Genomic DNA, 17,677 nt, shown 5'->3' with positions numbered 1-17,677 from the left:
AATAATTTACATACAATAAAAAGCATGTATTTAAAGCATATAATTTGAGATGTTGGCATATGTGAACACCATGAAACCATTGCCACAACCATGCAAGTGAACATATTGCTGCCTCCCCAAAACTTCCCTTGGTGCCCCTTTGTAATTCCTCCCTCCACAGGCAACCATTGATCTGCTTTCTGTCAAGTTATTTGGACTTAAGAGTTTTCTTTGGGGGAATATTTTTAACAAATTCAGTTTTTTTAATAGCTTATAGGGCTGGCTACTCAGGCTATTTCTTCTTGCATGAGTTTGGAAGATTTTATCTTTTAGGGAATTTGTCTGTTGCATTGAAGATGCTGAATTTAATGGCGTAAAGTTGTTCATGATACTCTTATTATTTTAATATCTGTCCTGAGTTCACCTCATTTACTCCTGATACTGGTCATTTGTGTTTCTGGCTTTTTCCTGGATAGTCTGTGCATTTGTTTTCTGTGGTTACTATAGCAGATTACTACAAATTTGGTAGCTTAATGCAGTAGACATTTATTTTCTCACAGTTGTGATGGCCAGGTGTCCACTCCTGTCCCACACCCCCTCCAGAGTCCGTAGAGGACAACCTCTTCCTTCCTTTTTCCAGCTTCTGGGGGCACCTGTCATTCCTTGGCTTTTGGCTGCATAGGTCCAGTCTCTGCATTTGTCTTCTCTGCTTTTGTCTTGAATCTTCCTCAGCCTCCTCCTGATAAGGATACATGTGATTGCATTTAGGGAAAACCTGGATGATCTAGGATTGTCTTCCGATCGCAAAATTTTTAACTTAATTATATCTACAAAGTTTATTTTTGACATCTAAGATAATACAGGTTTCAGGGATTAGGATGTGAATATGTTTTGAGGGGCCCTTATTTAGCCTACCATAGCTTGGCATGAAGCTTATCAATTTTATTGGTCTTAAAAAAACAGTTTTGATTTTATGGATTTTTCTCAACTGTCTTCTATTTCATGGATTTCCATTTTGATCTTTAGTAATACTTTTAGCATGTGCATACTTTGGGTTTCACTCGTCTGTCTTTTTCTGGTTTCTTAAGGTTGAAGGTTTCCTAAGAGATTTCTTGCAGTAATTTTACCTGTTATACTTTAGCTCCATTCCACAAATTTTTATAGGCTATGTGTTTAGATTCTTTCAGCTTTATATTCTTACTAATTTTCATAGAAATGTGTTATTTAGTTTCCAATTTGGGGGATGTTTTCCAGTTGTCTTTCAGTTACTGATTTCTATATTAATTTCATTATGGTCAAGATATTCTTAATATGACTTGAATCCTTTTAAATTAGTTGAGACTAGTTTAGAGCTCAGAATACAATCTACCTCAGGTAAATATTCTAAGACATTGACCATACAATTTAAGAATGTGTATCCTGCTCTTATTTGGTGGAATGTGGTTTAAATGTCACTTATTAGGTCAAGTTTGTTGATAGTGTTGTTGGAGTCTTCTATATCCTTGGTGATTTTCAGGATACTTGTTCTATCAGTTACTGAGAGTGATGAAATATGAGAGTACAATTGTAGGTTTTTCAATTTCCCTTTTCTGTTGTGTCGGTTTTTCTTTCAAGTATTAATATTTTGAAGCTCTCAGTAAGTGCATACACGTTTAGGATTGTTATATTCTCTTGATGAATTGGTCCCTTATCTTTACAGATTGTATTTTCCTGCCTTTCTGCATGCCTGGTTATTTTTTATTGTATGTCCACATCATAAAATTTTATCTCATTGAGTTTTGTTCTGGGATACCATTAAGCTGCTTAGAAGCAGTTGAGTCTTGCTTTTATGCTGTTTTAGATGGCATTCAAGTAATTTTTAATCTAGAACTAAACTTACACCATTATTAAGGTATATCCCTTCTAAATACTCTTCCGTATGCTTCAGATTTTTCACTCTGGTTCATAGGAACAGACACTATCCCCAGCCCTGTTTGAGCTCCTGGAATTGATTTCTCTAACCCTTTCCAGTAGCTCTTTCCCCTGTCTTGGGTTGTTTCCTCACACACCTACACTGATCAGTACTCAACTGAATACTCAAGGGAAACTGAAGATCTCCAGAGTTCTCCTCCTCCCTCTCTGAATCTATCCTCCCTGGGTCCTCTGCCATCTGAACTCTAGCCCCCTTGGCATCTCTGTATTCTGAGCTGCATCTTTTCAACTCAAGGAAACACCAAGGTCTGCCTGGTTTACCTGCCCTGTGCTGCAGCCTGGAAACTTTTTTGAGATATTGAGCTGGGGACAAGTATAGGGTTCACATCATTTGTTTCCCAAATCTCAGGTATCACTTTGCTCCATTGCCTGTTATCCACTAGAATGAGAACTGTGGTTTCATGCATTTTTGCATGGCTTTCTAGCTGATTCATGTAGAAAGGGAAAGCTGATAGCCATTATTCTCTCTTAGCTGGAAGTGAAAGTCAAGAGCTGGAATTTTATACAAACTGGCTTTTAGTGCATTTTTAATCATACTTGGAAAACCTTCTGTAGGCTAGGTTCACAGACAACCTATCATCCACAAAAGTGGCTGCCCTTGTGGGACTGTCTTTTTCATCCCTGCTGCCAGAGCCTCTGCCACCTGGACAACCTTGTGCAAGTTACTTAGCAACTTGGTAGTATGAGGTGTTCAGAGTGAAGGAAGAGGGATGAGCTCATTTTGGGATCTTGAATCTACTGCCTTACTATGTGTTATATTTTAGATCTTTTATTTCTAATCTAGTTGGTTAAAGGTTTTAGTTTTTATAATGTGAGAATTTCTGTGTTTGAAAGATAAACATTTAAAATAAAATTAAATGTGAAATGTTTGTATGCACAAAACATTTTTAATTACAAAAGCAAAAGAAATGTTTTAAGTAGAGCATGACATTTTAAATGTTCACTTATGAACATTCAGCCAATTAATATACTTGATTTTTTTCTTCTGCCTCATAGATTCTGTGATATAAAGATTAATGATGGTTTTCATTTGTAAAGGAAGTTTTACTGCCTAATAAAGCTAGGTTTATAATTTTAATGAAAGGAAATTCTTTATTTTTGTTTATGCATAATCAGATGTGCAGCTGCTGGGACTAAAATTTATCCATTAAAAAATCCAGTCTAATAAAGGAACTACCATCATTTAATGGGAAATCCAAATCAAGAGAAAATATAAAATCCAGATTTTAAAAAACTAGGAAATATGTGATGTTTATGCAATAGCTTATCTCTTGTTTTTATGGGAAGTCAAACTTTGGTCCTAATTTGTCATATTGTTCTGTATTTCTGTTCTCCAAAATCATTATTACCTAGCCTGACCATCAAATCATGAAACAGTTTAATAGTGAAAGTAGATGCATCTCTCCAAAGATTATAATAGACTTCTTGCATTAGGAAAGACTAATTTCTCATCTGAGAAAGGGCTTTTGTTTGTTTTTGTTTTGTTGTCCTTTTTTTTTTAAAAAAAAATCATGATATACAAGGTAAATGTTATTATTTTTATTTGAAAGTTTTGATTAAAGGAAAAAGGTAGTGCCTTGCTTATTTTGTGGGTCACTTGCAGGTATCTGTATTTGCAGATGAGCCTGCCTATCTTTCAGGTTGCTGATCCAGATATATTTCAGCATTGTTACAATCAAACTCTCAAAATCCACCTGTTTCACATAGTCTTTCTGATATATTGGCTTTAATACTGCGTTGCTTGAATCTAAGGCAATTTGACGTTTATAATACCCTCAGTCTGCTTTCTAAATGGATCGTCACTACATTTAGCTTTGAATAACCATCAACACTTCTCTAAATTAATCTATTCCCTCTCTTGCCATTCAGAAACAAAATCATTTGCAATAACTCAAGTTTTATGATTATACCCATATCCATGTAGGAATAGAATATTCTCACCCCTATAATATTTCATTCTAATTAATGTCCTGGCTTGACATCCCATACTAACTCTTATTGCTGAGACAACATACATATTTTATTCCATTTTTGTGAACTTGAATATTAGATTTTCAAAAGACCCTGAAATAGTTAGACTTCTTTGGATTTTAATTTACCAGACTTGGTTTAGGGTTCATTAACAAAACTTGGACTCTAATTAAGCAGTTAGCATTGCGGTGATCCCAGGCTATCTCTTCTAACAGCGGGAATACCATAGGTCCTGGGAGTTGACTCTAGCTCCATTAAGGACACCATATAGAATGCCTCTTGAAGCTAAGGTGACATTGTAACTGGAACACTTATGAGGCTGGAAGGGCCACTTTTAGTAATTATGCTCTGACAACAGGCATCAATAAGGTTAGTCAACCTACTTAAGGACTCAGTGGTTCAGATTTACAGCTTTCCAGAACTGATCCAGAGTTCAGATAAAGACCAAGGTATCTCTGCCATTTTGAAAGTTCATTTGTATTTTAAAATAATCCCTGATTGCCTCTTAGGGGACTATTCAAAATTTAGAAATAGACACACACACACGCACATACACATACACATCTATAGATAATAGGTATTAATTGTTTTTCTTTATTAACTTTTTGGTAACTTTTATTAATAATCTCCATTGTAGCTATAACCAAGGCTGACATCATGCCCAAATTCTGTAACTTTAGTAAAATAACATGAATTTTGTTCTTTGTTTGTTTTTAACGAATGCTTTTCTTACGGTTGATTAAAGCAATTTTGCCAGTGACTTTTAAGTAGTCCCACATGGATGGATTTTAAATAATACTTAATTGACAAGAAAGTTGAAGAACAAAGAAAGTGATTAATCTCTAGAGCTTGTAGGGATTTAAGGAAGACTAATTTGACAGTTTTAGTTATATAGGTCTTCTAGTACCCATAAATTGCTTAAACTTAAATTATCTCTTGTTGCTTTTACAGTTCAAACAAAAAAAACACTATCTGTTTGCAAAATAAAATATTGTACCCAGATTTCTGTAAAAATAGAGTTGTTCTGATTTAAAATGCCCAGTCATGTTGATTTCATGAAGATTTGGGAAAATTTGTCCTATTGAGAATAATTACTATGAAATCTAAAAATAATAGATGTATTTTTTTTTCTTTCTTTCTTAAAAAAGCTGGACCTGTGATCTGCAGAATGCTGAGTTATCCCCCAACTCGCCGAGCTTTAATTGTGGGTTGTGGCCTACAAATGTTCCAGCAGCTCTCAGGCATTAACACCATCATGTATGTATTTCTTTCTGGCTTTTTACTGAAAAGATTGTGAAAGGATTATTTTATGTGAAATAGTGAAAAGTATTTCATGTAAATACTAGACTCAGTGATTTGTTCTGATTAAATGTATGAATTCTCCTTTTGGAATACTAACTTTACAATTTTTTTAATTCCAGTAATTTGTAACTAGAAAAAGGTGATTTATTTTGATTGTTATATTATTGGCTTTATTTGATTCCATAAAATTTCTCTTTTACGCCATCCAATACCTCCTTGTATTCTGAGCTTAAATATGTCATTTTTTCTAAGCCATTTCTTGATGCTGGTTGGAAAGTAAAATAGAAGGAAATCACCTGGCATTGCCAGAGATTATGGGCACACAGATAACTAATTCATTTCTTTTTGGTGCAGTCTACTACAGTGCAATGTGATAAGGACATTAGTAGAAGTACGTTTATTATAACCAGAGTATGGTAGAGGGGAGATTGAGTGGGAAGGAGAGTGGGGAATACAGAAAAATTCCCTGTTCTCTAATTTTAAGAGTAATTCCCAAAGCTGTATGTGTGCTGAGGGTGGAAAGGACTAAATATTAGGGGCTCTACTAGGTTTCCCTCATTCGGTATTAAACCCATTTTTGAGGGCCTCTATTGCACTAGACCTACAGCAGTAACTAAAATAGACCTGGGTCTTGTCCTCATGGATGTACAGCTGGTAGAGGAAGCACACATTAAATAAACTCACAGTTAAATATAAGATTCCAAATTATGATAAGGGCCATACAGGACTCTCTCAATTCTCTACAGAGTAGACTTTTAAGATCCTAAATAATAAAATGCAGTTTAGAGAAGGTTATGTGCTTTCTCAGGGCACATATTGTTAGATTAAAAGCTGCCACATCTTAGAAGTCGTCCCCACCCCCTGCCTATTGATTGAATTTTTTCGTTAAGAAAATACAAATTATGTAAAATTAAATTTTCTCTGGTAAACCATTTGTATTTGAGACTCTTGATTTTTTTAAATTACTTGAGATATGATGAATTATTTAGTGACAGTTTGAGAAGAGTGAATTGATTAAAATATTTTTAAAAAATAAGGATTGGGACCCAATGAGCCAGTAGATTAAATCAAGATTTGTTAAGAAACTCCATTTTCTATACATTCTCACACTTTGTGGATTTGACTTTAATCATAATCCCTGTTAGACTTTAACTTTCGAGACTACATTTTCAATATTTTGTTCTCTCCTCCTTCTCTCTGATATTAACTTTCATTTTTTTCTCACCTTTACCAGCTCTATTAAGGCCCATCTGTTGGTCCAGCGTCAGGCACGTTTGCTTGCTTGTTCTCTGAATTTGGCACATCATGACTTGTTCTGAGATGTGTCCACCTTCTGCAGTCTGGTGGAAGTATAGATTTGCAGCTAGGCTAGAACCAAGCATCAAATAATTAGATGCTTAATAATTTGCATCAAATAATTAGATGCAAATAATTAGATGCTTAATAATCCTATGTGAATTCGTTAGTTGACCAACCTAATATTTGTTCTGATTCTGAAAATATGTTTTGTTTGTTATGCTTTTTTTCCTAAGCATTTAAACTTGACAAATATAAAAGCATAGAAAGTGAAGGATTTTTCTTGTACTTTTTTTGTTTACACTTAAAACAGGTATCACAAACAGAGCCAACTCTAGTTTATGGGTAGTGACTGGGGCCAGTGTGTTCCTAGTTTGAAATGAGTGTCATAATCCATTATCAGTAACTAGTGTAAATTGAGCTGATTGACGCTGTCAGATTTTAATAAAACATTCATTTCTCTAAAGCCTCACTTTTTTCCTGAAGATCAAGTGATATAAGGATCCTGATATTCTCTAATATTTATGATAGATGCACTTTGCTTATCATAAACTGCACATGATATAGGTAGTGTTGTCATAGAGCTTTTGTTTGCATTTGATTATCAATCCTGGAAGACAGGAAGAATAAAATAAAGTAAATGATGGCTGAACTTAGACTATGTCTACATGATGTGAAACAGCTAATCAACTTCCTGCATAAATTAATATGTTCATGTCTAGAGGTTAAAGGATTAGACATTAAAATAATACAATACCTATGCTGAGTAACTGTTGTTTATTCACAGTACATAATTTCAGACATTCATATTATAAGCCCATAAAATTTAGTATAAGTCAGTGTCATTATGATACACTGTACTACTGTTTACTGTCTGCATAAAAAACGACTAATCTGGGACTCTCACGTAATGTGTTTTCTCCTGCTCTCTCTAGTCTTTATTTGTGTGTGTATATTTGTGTATCTTTTTCCATTATTCTCAAGATTAAGTAAATACTATCATAAACTTTGTTTCTGATTTAAAGTAATCTATTAGAGTCTAATAATTTACTTTTTGTATTTTTAGTAGAAATTTTAATTATGCCTTCTTTTATTTCGTGTTACTTTGTTAATTCAGAATATCTTTTCTATGGATATTTTATTACATATAACACATAGGTTTATGTATATAAAATTTTACTCTTTTTTTCCAGCTTCTTCCCTTTTAAGTGGGAAATAAAGCAGGCAATGCTTTTCTTTATTTTAATTCAACCCTAATAATGTGTAGAAGTTGAAATATGTTTTGGAAAATTCTGTCGTTCACCTCAAAATCTGAGTGAACGGAAATATAAGGTGTTTTGAATTCTATTTCTCACCAAGGTGAGTTTATAGAAAGATTATATGGAAAGATAATATTAAACATTACATGAAAAGATAAATCATCCTCACAGTTGTGTTATATAATCTTACCATGTTTAGTTTTTATCTTCTCCCTCAATCCTTTATTCCTATTCCCTTGACCTATTTACTATTCTGTCACATTTGACAAAATAGATTTTCTTCTTGAAATACTTAATTTTCTTTTCCTATACCATATTTATCTATAGATAGTATATCATAGATATAGATATATATCTTTTATTTGTATGATAACTTATGTTTCTTTATATCCCAACCCATACATTCTCATCCTCTACCCTACCGAATGGAGGACTTGTAAGTTCTTAAAAACTTACATATTTCAGACATTACATTTCACTTTTAGATGAGGCAATTTTTTTTTATAATATGACTCTCATCCTAATAATTTCAACATGCAACTGAATTGATTATTTTCCTTTATTCACAGGAGAGAAAGAGTAGAGAAAATGGAGTACTAACTTTCCTAATATAAGGGTGTTAGTATCATTGCACTGTATCTCATAGACCAATAAAATATTTCTGCATGTGTCAAAATAAAGAAGAGGAGTGATAGATGAAGATGATGATGGTTAAAGTAAATTCAAGAAATTCTTGGCCAGGCGCGGTGGCTCACGCCTGTAATCCCAGCACTTTGGGAGGCCGAGGTGGGCAGATCATGAAGTCAGGAGATGGAGACCATCCTGGCTAACACAGTGAAACCCCGTTTCTACTAAAAATACACAAAATTAGCTGGGCGTGGTGGTGGGTGCCTATAGTCCCAGCTACTTGGGAGGCTGAGGCAGGAGAATGGCGTGAACCCAGGAGGCGGAGCTTGCAGTGAGCCGAGATCATGCCATTGCACTCCAGCCTGGGCGACTGAGCGAGACTGTCTCAAAAAAAAGAAAGAAATTCTCACTGTCATCTATTCTAAACTCTAGTTATAATATCAAAGATGTTCCATGTTCAGTCTGAGAAATATTTATCTGATGACTATTAATAAATAGACACTTCCCACATTATCATTACCACAACCTAAATACATGTGTTCATGTTTGGAGGAGGGAGGTGTAGGTAGGTAGTGAGAAAGAAAACACTAAGTTCTATGTGGGTTTGATAACATCTTTCTTTTTTGAGGAACTTATAATAAACTATATTTTGGTATATTCTGATAAGCAGATAATCAATCTGTCTTGGATGAATGAAACATATCAGATTTTTACCTAAGAAGACCAAGTGGTTAAATGACTCTCTTTTAAGGTTACACAGAAAAACAGTAGTAAAGTGGGAAAGAAAATCCAGAGTTTAAGCTTTTGAGTTTGCTTCGGATAAAGAGAATTGTGGGGGAATCTTCTCTGGGGCATTTGGTCTTTTACTTTTTAGCCACTCTCCTTGCAGAGTAATATTGCCAGCTTTATTTCCTCTTCTTACTCTTCTATCTTCTGTTAACTCAGAGTAATAGAAGCCAAGTCAAGTTAGAGAGCTGAGTCAAGTTAGAGAGCCAAGTGAAATAAGGGGGTAGAGGAAGCAGCAGAAAGGCCCTGGGAGCTTGCTGGATCCCAAGCAACCCATTCCTGCCTGGCACCACAGTGATCCATCAGGAGGGTGGCCAGAGGAGCAGGGGGTAAAACTCTACAAGGAGAAGAAATTCTGTAGCTGAACTTGGTAACAATTTGAATGGGGCGAGAAGCCTCCTGGCCAGAAGGGAGGACGCAAATGGGGCACGCAGACTTCACAGGCCGGGGGGGAAAAACTAAAGCCCTTTTCTTTCGCAGCTGGGAGGCGGATAGCCTCGGGCAAATTTTCAAGCCCATCTTGCCCTCCACCTGGAAACAGACTTGGGGCTGTTGCGGAAACATGGTGGGAGTGAGACCGGCTCTTCCGTTTGCGTGAGAGTTGGATGAGGCCTGTGACTGCCAGCTTTCCCCCACTTCCCTGACAATCTGCTGACTCAGCAGAGGGAGCCATAATCCTCCTAGGTACACAACTCCAGTGACCTGGGAATCTCACCCTTAACCCCCACAGCAGCCACAGCAAGACCCACCCAAGGAGAGTTTGAGCTCAGACACGCCTAGTCTCGCCCATACTTCATGGTCCTTTCCTATCTACCCTGGTAGTGGAAGACAAAGGACATATAATCTTGGGAGTTCTAGAGCCCTGCCCACCGCCAGTCCCTCTCCATACTACTACAGCTGATGCTTTCTGGAAAGTTCCACCTAATGGCAGGAGGCCAACCAGCACAAAAATAGAGCATTAAACCACCAAAATTAAGAACCCTCATGGGGTCCATTGCACCCCACTCCCCACAACCTCCACCGGAACAGGCGCTGGTATCCACTGCTGAGAGACCCATAGGCGGTTCACATCACAGGACTCTGTGCAGACAACCTGCAATACCAGCCTGGAGCCAGGTAGACTCACTGCGTGGCTAGACCCAGAAGAGAGACAACAAACACTGCAGTTCAGCTCATAGGAAGCCACATCCATAGGAAAAGGGGGAGAGTACTACGTCAAGGGAACACCCTGTGGGACAAAAGAATCTGAACGACAGCCTTCAGCCCTAGACCTTCCCTCTGACTGATCCTATCCAAATGAGAAGGAACCAGAAAGCCAACCATGGCAATATGACAAAACAGGGCTCTTCAACACCCCCCAAAAATCACACTAATTCACCAGCAGTGGATCCAAACCAAGAAGAAATACCTGATTTACCTGAAAAATAATTCAGGAGGTTAGTTATTAAGCTAATCAGGGAGGGACCAGAGAAGAGCAAAGCCCAATGCAAGGAAATCCAAAAAATGATACAAGAAGTGAAGGGAAAAATATTCATGGGAATAGATAGCTTAAAGAAAAACAATAAAAAATTCAGGAACTTTGGACACACTTTTAGAAATGCAAAATGCTCTGGAAAGTGTCAGAAACAGAATTGAACAAGTAGAAGAAAGAAATTCAGAGCTCAATGACATGATCTTTGAATTAATCCAATCCAACAAAGACAAAGAAAAAAAATAAGAAAATATGAACAAAGCCTACAAGAAGTCTGGGATTATGTTAAACGACCAAACCTAAGAATAATCGGCATAGCTGAGAAGAGAATTCTAAAAGCCTGGAAAACATATTTGGGGCAATAATCGAGGAAAACTTTCCCAGCCTTGCTAGAGACCTAGACATCCAAATACAAGAGACACAAAGAACACCTGGGAAATTCATCACAAAAAGATCTTCACCTAGGCACATTATCATCAGGTTACCCAAAGTTAAGATGAAGGAAAGAATCTTAAGAGCTGTGAGACAGAAACACCAGGTAACCTATAAAAGAAAACCTATCAGATGAACAGCAGATTTCTCAGCAGAAACCCTACCAGCTAGAAAGGATTGAGGACCTATCTTCAGCCTCCTCAAATAAAATTATTAGCCAAGAATTTTGTTTCCAGAGAAACTAAGCATCATATATGAAGGAAGGATACTGTCATTTTCAGACAAACAAATGCTGAGAGAATTTATCATTACCAAACCACCACTACAAGAACTGCTAAAAGGAGCTCTAAATCTTGAAACAAATCCTGGAAACACCTCAAAACAGAAACTCCTTAAAGCACAAATCACACAGCACCTATAAAACAAAAATACACGTTAAAAAGAAAAAACAGAAAACAAAAACCAAAGTACCCAGGCAAGAAAGAGCATGATGAAAGCAACAGTACCTCACGTTTCAATACAAACATTGAATGTAAATGACCTAAATGCTCCACTTAAAAGATACAAAACTGCAGAATGGATAAGAACTCAGAAACCAACTATCTGCCACTTTCAGGAGACTCACCTAACACATAAGGACCCACATAAACTTAAAGGGGTAGAAAAAGGCATTTCATGCAAATGGACACCAAAAGCAAGCAGGGGGTAGCTATGCTTATATCAGACAAAACAAACTTTAAAGCAATAGCAGTTCAAAGAGACAAAGAGGGACAGTATATAATGGTAAAAGGCCTTGTCCAACAGTAAAATATCACAATCCTAAACATGTGCACCTAACACTGGAGCTCCGAATTTATAAAACAATTACTAATAGACCTAAGAAATGAGATAGACAGCAACACAGTAATAGTGGGAGACTTCAGTACTCCACTGACAGCACCAGACAGGTCATCAAGACAAAAAGTCAACAAAGAAACAGTGGATTTAAACTATACCTTGGAACAAATGGACTTAACAGATATATATAGAACATTTCATCCAACAAGTGTAGAACACACATTCTATTCAGCAGCGCATGGAACTTTCTCCAAGATAGAGCGTATGATAGGCTATAAAATGAGCCTCAATAAGTTTAAGAAAATTAAAATTATATTAAGCACTCTTTCAAATCACAGTGGAATAAAACTGGAAATCAACTCCAAAAGGAACTTTCAAAACCATGCAAATACATGGAAATTAAATAACCTGCTCCTGAATGAGCATTGGGTCAAAAATGAAATCAAGATGGAAATTTAAAAATTCTTTGAACTGAGTGATGACGACACAACCTATCAAAACCTCTGGGATACAGCAAAGGTGATGCTAACAGGAAAGTTCATAGCCCTAAATGCCTACATCAAAGTCTGTCTTGCTGGTGTTCCAGGTGCCACTGGGGTATGAAAAAAAAACTCCTGCAGCTAGCTCAGTGTCTGCCCAAACGGCCACCCAGTTTTGTACTTTAAAGCCAGGGCTCTGGTGGTGTAGGCACCCAAGGGAATCTCCTGGTCTGCGGGTTGCGAAGACCGTGGGAAAAGGGTAGTATTGGGACCAGAATGCACTGTCCTTCATGGCACAGTCCCTCATGGCTTCCCTGCCAGGGAGCCAAGTGCTCTAGCTCAGCGGATCCCACCCCACGGAGCCCAGCAATCTAAGATCCACTGGCTTGAAATTCTCACTGCCAGCACAGCAGTCTGAAGTTGACCTGGGATGCTCGAGCTTGGTGGAGGGAGGGGCGTCCACCATTACTGAGGCTTGAGTAGGTGGTTTTCCCCTTACAGTGTAAACAAAGCTGCAGGGAAGTTCCAACTGGGCAGATCCCACCACAGCTCAGCAAAGCCGCTGTAGCCAGATTGCCTCTCTAGATTCCTTCTCTCTGGGCAGGGCATCTCTGAAAGAAAGGCAGCAGCCCCAGTCAGGGCTTTACAGATCAAACTCCCATCTTCCTGGAACAGAGCTGCTGGGAGAAGGGGTGGCTGTGGGCACAGCTTCAGCAAACTTAAATATTCCTGCCTGCTGGCTCTGAAGAGAGCAGCTAATCTCCCAGCACAGCACTCGAACTCTGCTAAGGGACAGACTGCTTCCTCAAGTGGGTCCCTGATCCCCATGCCTCCTGACTGGGAGACACCTCCCAGCAGGGGTCAACAGACACCTCATACAGGAGAGCTCTGGCTGGCATCTGGCAGGTGCCCCTCTGGGACGAAGCTTCCAGAGGAAGGAACAGGCAGCAGTCTTTGCTGTTCTACAGTCTCCGCTGGTGATACAGGCAAACAGGGTCTGGAGTGGACCTCCAGCAAACTCCAGCAGATCTGCAGGAGAGGGGCCTGACTGTTAGAAGGAAAACTAACAAACAGAAAGGAATAGCATCAACATCAACAAAAAGGACATCCACAGAGAAACCCCAGCTGAAGGTCACCAACATCAAAGACCAGAGGCAGATAAATCAATGAAGATGAGGAAAAACCAGCACAAAAAGGCTGAAAATTCCAAAAACCAGAACACCTCATCTTCTCCAAAGGATCACAACTCCTCACCAGCAAGGGAACAAAACTGGACTGAGAATGAGTTTGATGAATTGACAGAAGTAGTTTTCAGAAGGTGGGTAATAACAAACTCCTCCGAGCTAAAGGAGCATGTTCTCACCCAATACAAGGAAGCTATAAACCTTGAAAAAAAAGTTAGAGGAATTAATTGCTAACTAGAATAACCAGAGGAATAATTTTCCTCTAGAAAGCTCTGAGAACTGATAAAATAATTCAGCAAAGTTTCCTGGTACAAGATTAATATACACAAATCAGTAGCTCTTCTATACACCAACAGCAACCAAGCAGAGAATCAAATCAAGAACTCAATCCCTTTTACAATAGCTGCAAAAAATATATAAAATACTTAGAAATATACCTAACAAAGGAGTTGAAAGACCTCTACAGGGAAAACTACAAAACACTACTGAAAGAAGTCATAGATGACACAAACAAATGGAAACACATCCCATGCTCATGGATAGGTAGAATCAATATTGTGAACATGACCATACTGCCAAAAGCAGTCTACAGATTTAATACAATCCCCTTCAGACTACCACCATCATTCTTCACAGAATTAGAGAAAACAGTTCTAAAATTCATATGGAACCAAAAAAGAGCCCACATAGCCAAAGCAAGACTAAGCAAAAAGAACAAATCTGGAGGCATCACACTACCTGATTTCAAACTATACTGTAAGGCCATAGTCACCAAAACAGCATGGTACTGGTATAAAAATAGGCACATAACCAATGGAACAGAATAGAGAACCCAGAAATAAACCCAAATCCTTAAGGCCAACTGATCTTCGACAATGCAAACAAAAACATAAAGTGGAGAAAGGACACCCTTTTCAACAAATGGTGCTGGGATGATTGGCTAGCCACATGTAGGAGAATGAAACTGGATCCTCATCTCTCACCTTATGAAAAATCAACTCAAGATGGATTAAGGACTTAAACCTAAGACCTGAAAATATAAAAATTCTAGAAGATAACATTGGAAAAAACCCTTCAAGACATTGGTTTAGGCAAGGATATCATGACCAAGAACAAAAACATAAATGTCTTCTTTTGAGAAGTGTCTGTTCATGTCCTTCGCCCACTTTTTGATGGGGTTGTTTGTTTTTTTCTTGTAAATTTGTTTGAGTTCATTGTAGATTCTGGATATTAGCCCTTTGTCAGATGAGTAGGTTGCGAAAATTTTCTCCCATTTTGTAGATTGCCTGTTCACTCTGATAGTAGTTTCTTTTGCTGTGCAGAAGCTCTTTAGTTTAATTAGATCCCATTTGTCAATTTTGGCTTTTGTTGCCATTGCTTTTGGTGTTTTAGACATGAAGTCCTTGCCCATGCCTATGTCCTGAATGGTAATGCCTAAGTTTTCTTCTAGGGTTTTTATGACATTTATGCAGCCGAAAAACACATGAAAAAATGCTCACCATCACTGGCCATCACAGAAATGCAAATCAAAACCACAATGAGATGCCATCTCACACCAGTTAGAATGGCAATCATTAAAAAGTCAGGAAACAACAGGTGCTGGAGAGGATGTGGAGAAATAGGAACACTTTTACACTGTTGGTGGGACTGTAAACTAGTTCAACCCTTGTGGAAGTCAGTGTGGTGATTCCTCAGGGATCTAGAACTAGAAATACCATTTGACCCAGCAATCCCATTTCTGGGTATATACCCAAAGGACTATAAATCATGCTGCTATAAAGACACATGCACACGCATGTTTATTGCGGCACTATTCACAATAGCAAAGACTTGGAACCAACCCAAATGTCCCACAATGATAGACTGGATTAAGAAAATGTGGCACATATACACCATGGAATACTATGCAGCCATAAAAAATGATGAGTTCATGTCCTTTGTAGGGACATGGATGAAATTGGAAATCATCATTCTCAGTAAACTATTGCAAGAACAAAAAAATCAAACACCGCATATTCTCACTCAAAGGTGGGAATTGAACAGTGAGAACACATGGACACAGGAAGGGGAACATCACACTCTGCGGACTGTTGTGGGGTGGAGGAGAGGGGAGGGATAGCTTTAGGAGATATACCTAATGCTAAATGATGAGTTAATGGGTGCAGCACACCAGCATGGCACATGTATACATATGTAACTAACCTGCACATTGTGCACATGTACCCTGAAACTTAAAGTATAATAATAATAAAATAAAATAAAAAAAGAACACAAAAGCAAATGCAATAAAAACAAAGATAAATAGTTGGGACCTCCCACAGAGTGGGAGAAAATCTTCACAATCTATACATCTGACAAAGGAATAATATCCAGAATCTACCATGAGCTCAAACAAATCAGTAAGAAAAAAACAATCCCATCAAAAAGTAGGCTCAGGACATGAATAGACAGTTCTCAAAAGAAGATATAGAAATGGCCAGCAAACATATGAAAAAATGCTCAACATCACTAATGATCAGGGAAATGCAAATCAAAACCACAATGCAATACCACCTTACTCCTGCAGGAATGGCCATAATCAAAAATCAAAAAACAGTGGATGTTGGCATGGATGCGGTGAACAGGGAACACTTCTATACTGCTGGTGGGAATGTAAACTAGTACAGCCACTATGGAAAACAGTGGGGAGATTCCTTAAAGAACTAAAAGTAGAACTACCATTTGATCCAGCAATCCCACTACTGGGGTATCTACCCAGAGGAAAAGAAGTCATTATTCGAAAAAGATGCTTGCACACGCATGTTTATAGCAGCACAATTCACAATTGCAAAATCATGGAACCAATCCAAATGCCCATCAATCAACAAGTGGGTAAAGATCATATATATATATGATGGAATACTATGCAGCTATAAAAAGGAATGAATCATATATATATATATATATATATATATATATATGATGGAATACTATGCAGCTATAAAAAGGAATGAATTAACAGCATTTGCACTGACCTAGATGAGATTGGAGACTATTATTCTAAGTGATGTAACTCAGCAATGGAAAACCAAACATCATATGTTTTCACTGATATGGGGGAGCTAACTATGAGGACGCGAGGGTATAAGAATGATATAATGGACTTCGGGGACTTGAGGGGGAAGAGTGGGATGGGGGCGAGGGATAAAAGACTACAAATATGGTGCAGTGTATACTGCTTGGGTGATGGGTGCACTAAAATCTCACAAATCACCACGAAAGAAGTTACTCATGTAGCCAAATACCACCTGTACCCCAGTAACGTATAGAAAAATGAATAAATAAAATATTATGTTATATATATTTTAAATAAGCAACCTAAAATGGCTTTTTATTTGCTTAAAAAAATCACAGCCATCTCAAGAACCATTAACCTCATCAAATTCTTAAGTTTTCTGGTACTTAGCTAAGTTCTTTGATTTATATCCTGATCTAGAGTTCCTGGACAAGCTAGGCTGATGGTTGAATGAGTCATTCATACTTGTTAATCATATTTAATTAATTTAATTTTCTAAGTGCAGTATTTCTGGATCTGTTCCATTCTCATATTCTATCCTCAACAAGCACTGCTGGTATTAAAAAAAAATTACCATGCAATCAGGAAACATAGCACAAGCACACATGGTCAGATGGTGATAAAGGTAGAGAAGAATAAAGGTGGCAGGAAATAAGAAAGAAAACAATAAGGGTTTGTACACTTTCAGGTTGTAAATCTGAACTGGGAATGGGGTTTTACTCTCTCTGAGGTCTTCCACAATGCAGGATGAATGTATTAGAGCAGCATCTCACTAAAGTGTCTTCCCCTCTCTGCCTCCCTAGTCCAAAAAGCTGTTGAAAGATAAAATGTTTACTCATCGAAGTATTTCCAGATTAGTGAATTGTACTGATTTGTGTTCATTGGCTGAAAGTTAGTGAATTAATATGAAAATGTTAGGATTTATGGCTCACTCTTTTGAAAAATGAGTGTCGTGTGAGGGGAAGAATATTAACCCAGAAATCAGGAAAATTAGATTCAAGGTCTGTCTCCACCATGGGACTCTGGGC

General features: G+C 37.6%; 1 protein-coding gene across 1 annotated transcript in view; it reads left to right on the top strand.

Annotated features, from left to right (window-relative positions):
* Positions 1-17,677, top strand: part of SLC2A13 (solute carrier family 2 member 13) — a 359,276-nt gene that overhangs the window by 152,080 nt on the left and 189,519 nt on the right. Inside the window, exon 4 of the mRNA XM_054442881.2 lies at positions 5,070-5,178. Coding sequence (XP_054298856.1) covers positions 5,070-5,178 — 109 coding nt within the window. The remainder of the gene's footprint in view (positions 1-5,069; positions 5,179-17,677) is intronic.

This window comes from Pongo pygmaeus, chromosome 10 (assembly GCF_028885625.2).
Source record: "Pongo pygmaeus isolate AG05252 chromosome 10, NHGRI_mPonPyg2-v2.0_pri, whole genome shotgun sequence".
Classification (NCBI taxonomy): Eukaryota; Metazoa; Chordata; class Mammalia; order Primates; family Hominidae; genus Pongo; species Pongo pygmaeus.
Note: the sequence above shows the minus strand (reverse complement) of the source record. Positions and strands in the feature narration are given on the sequence as shown.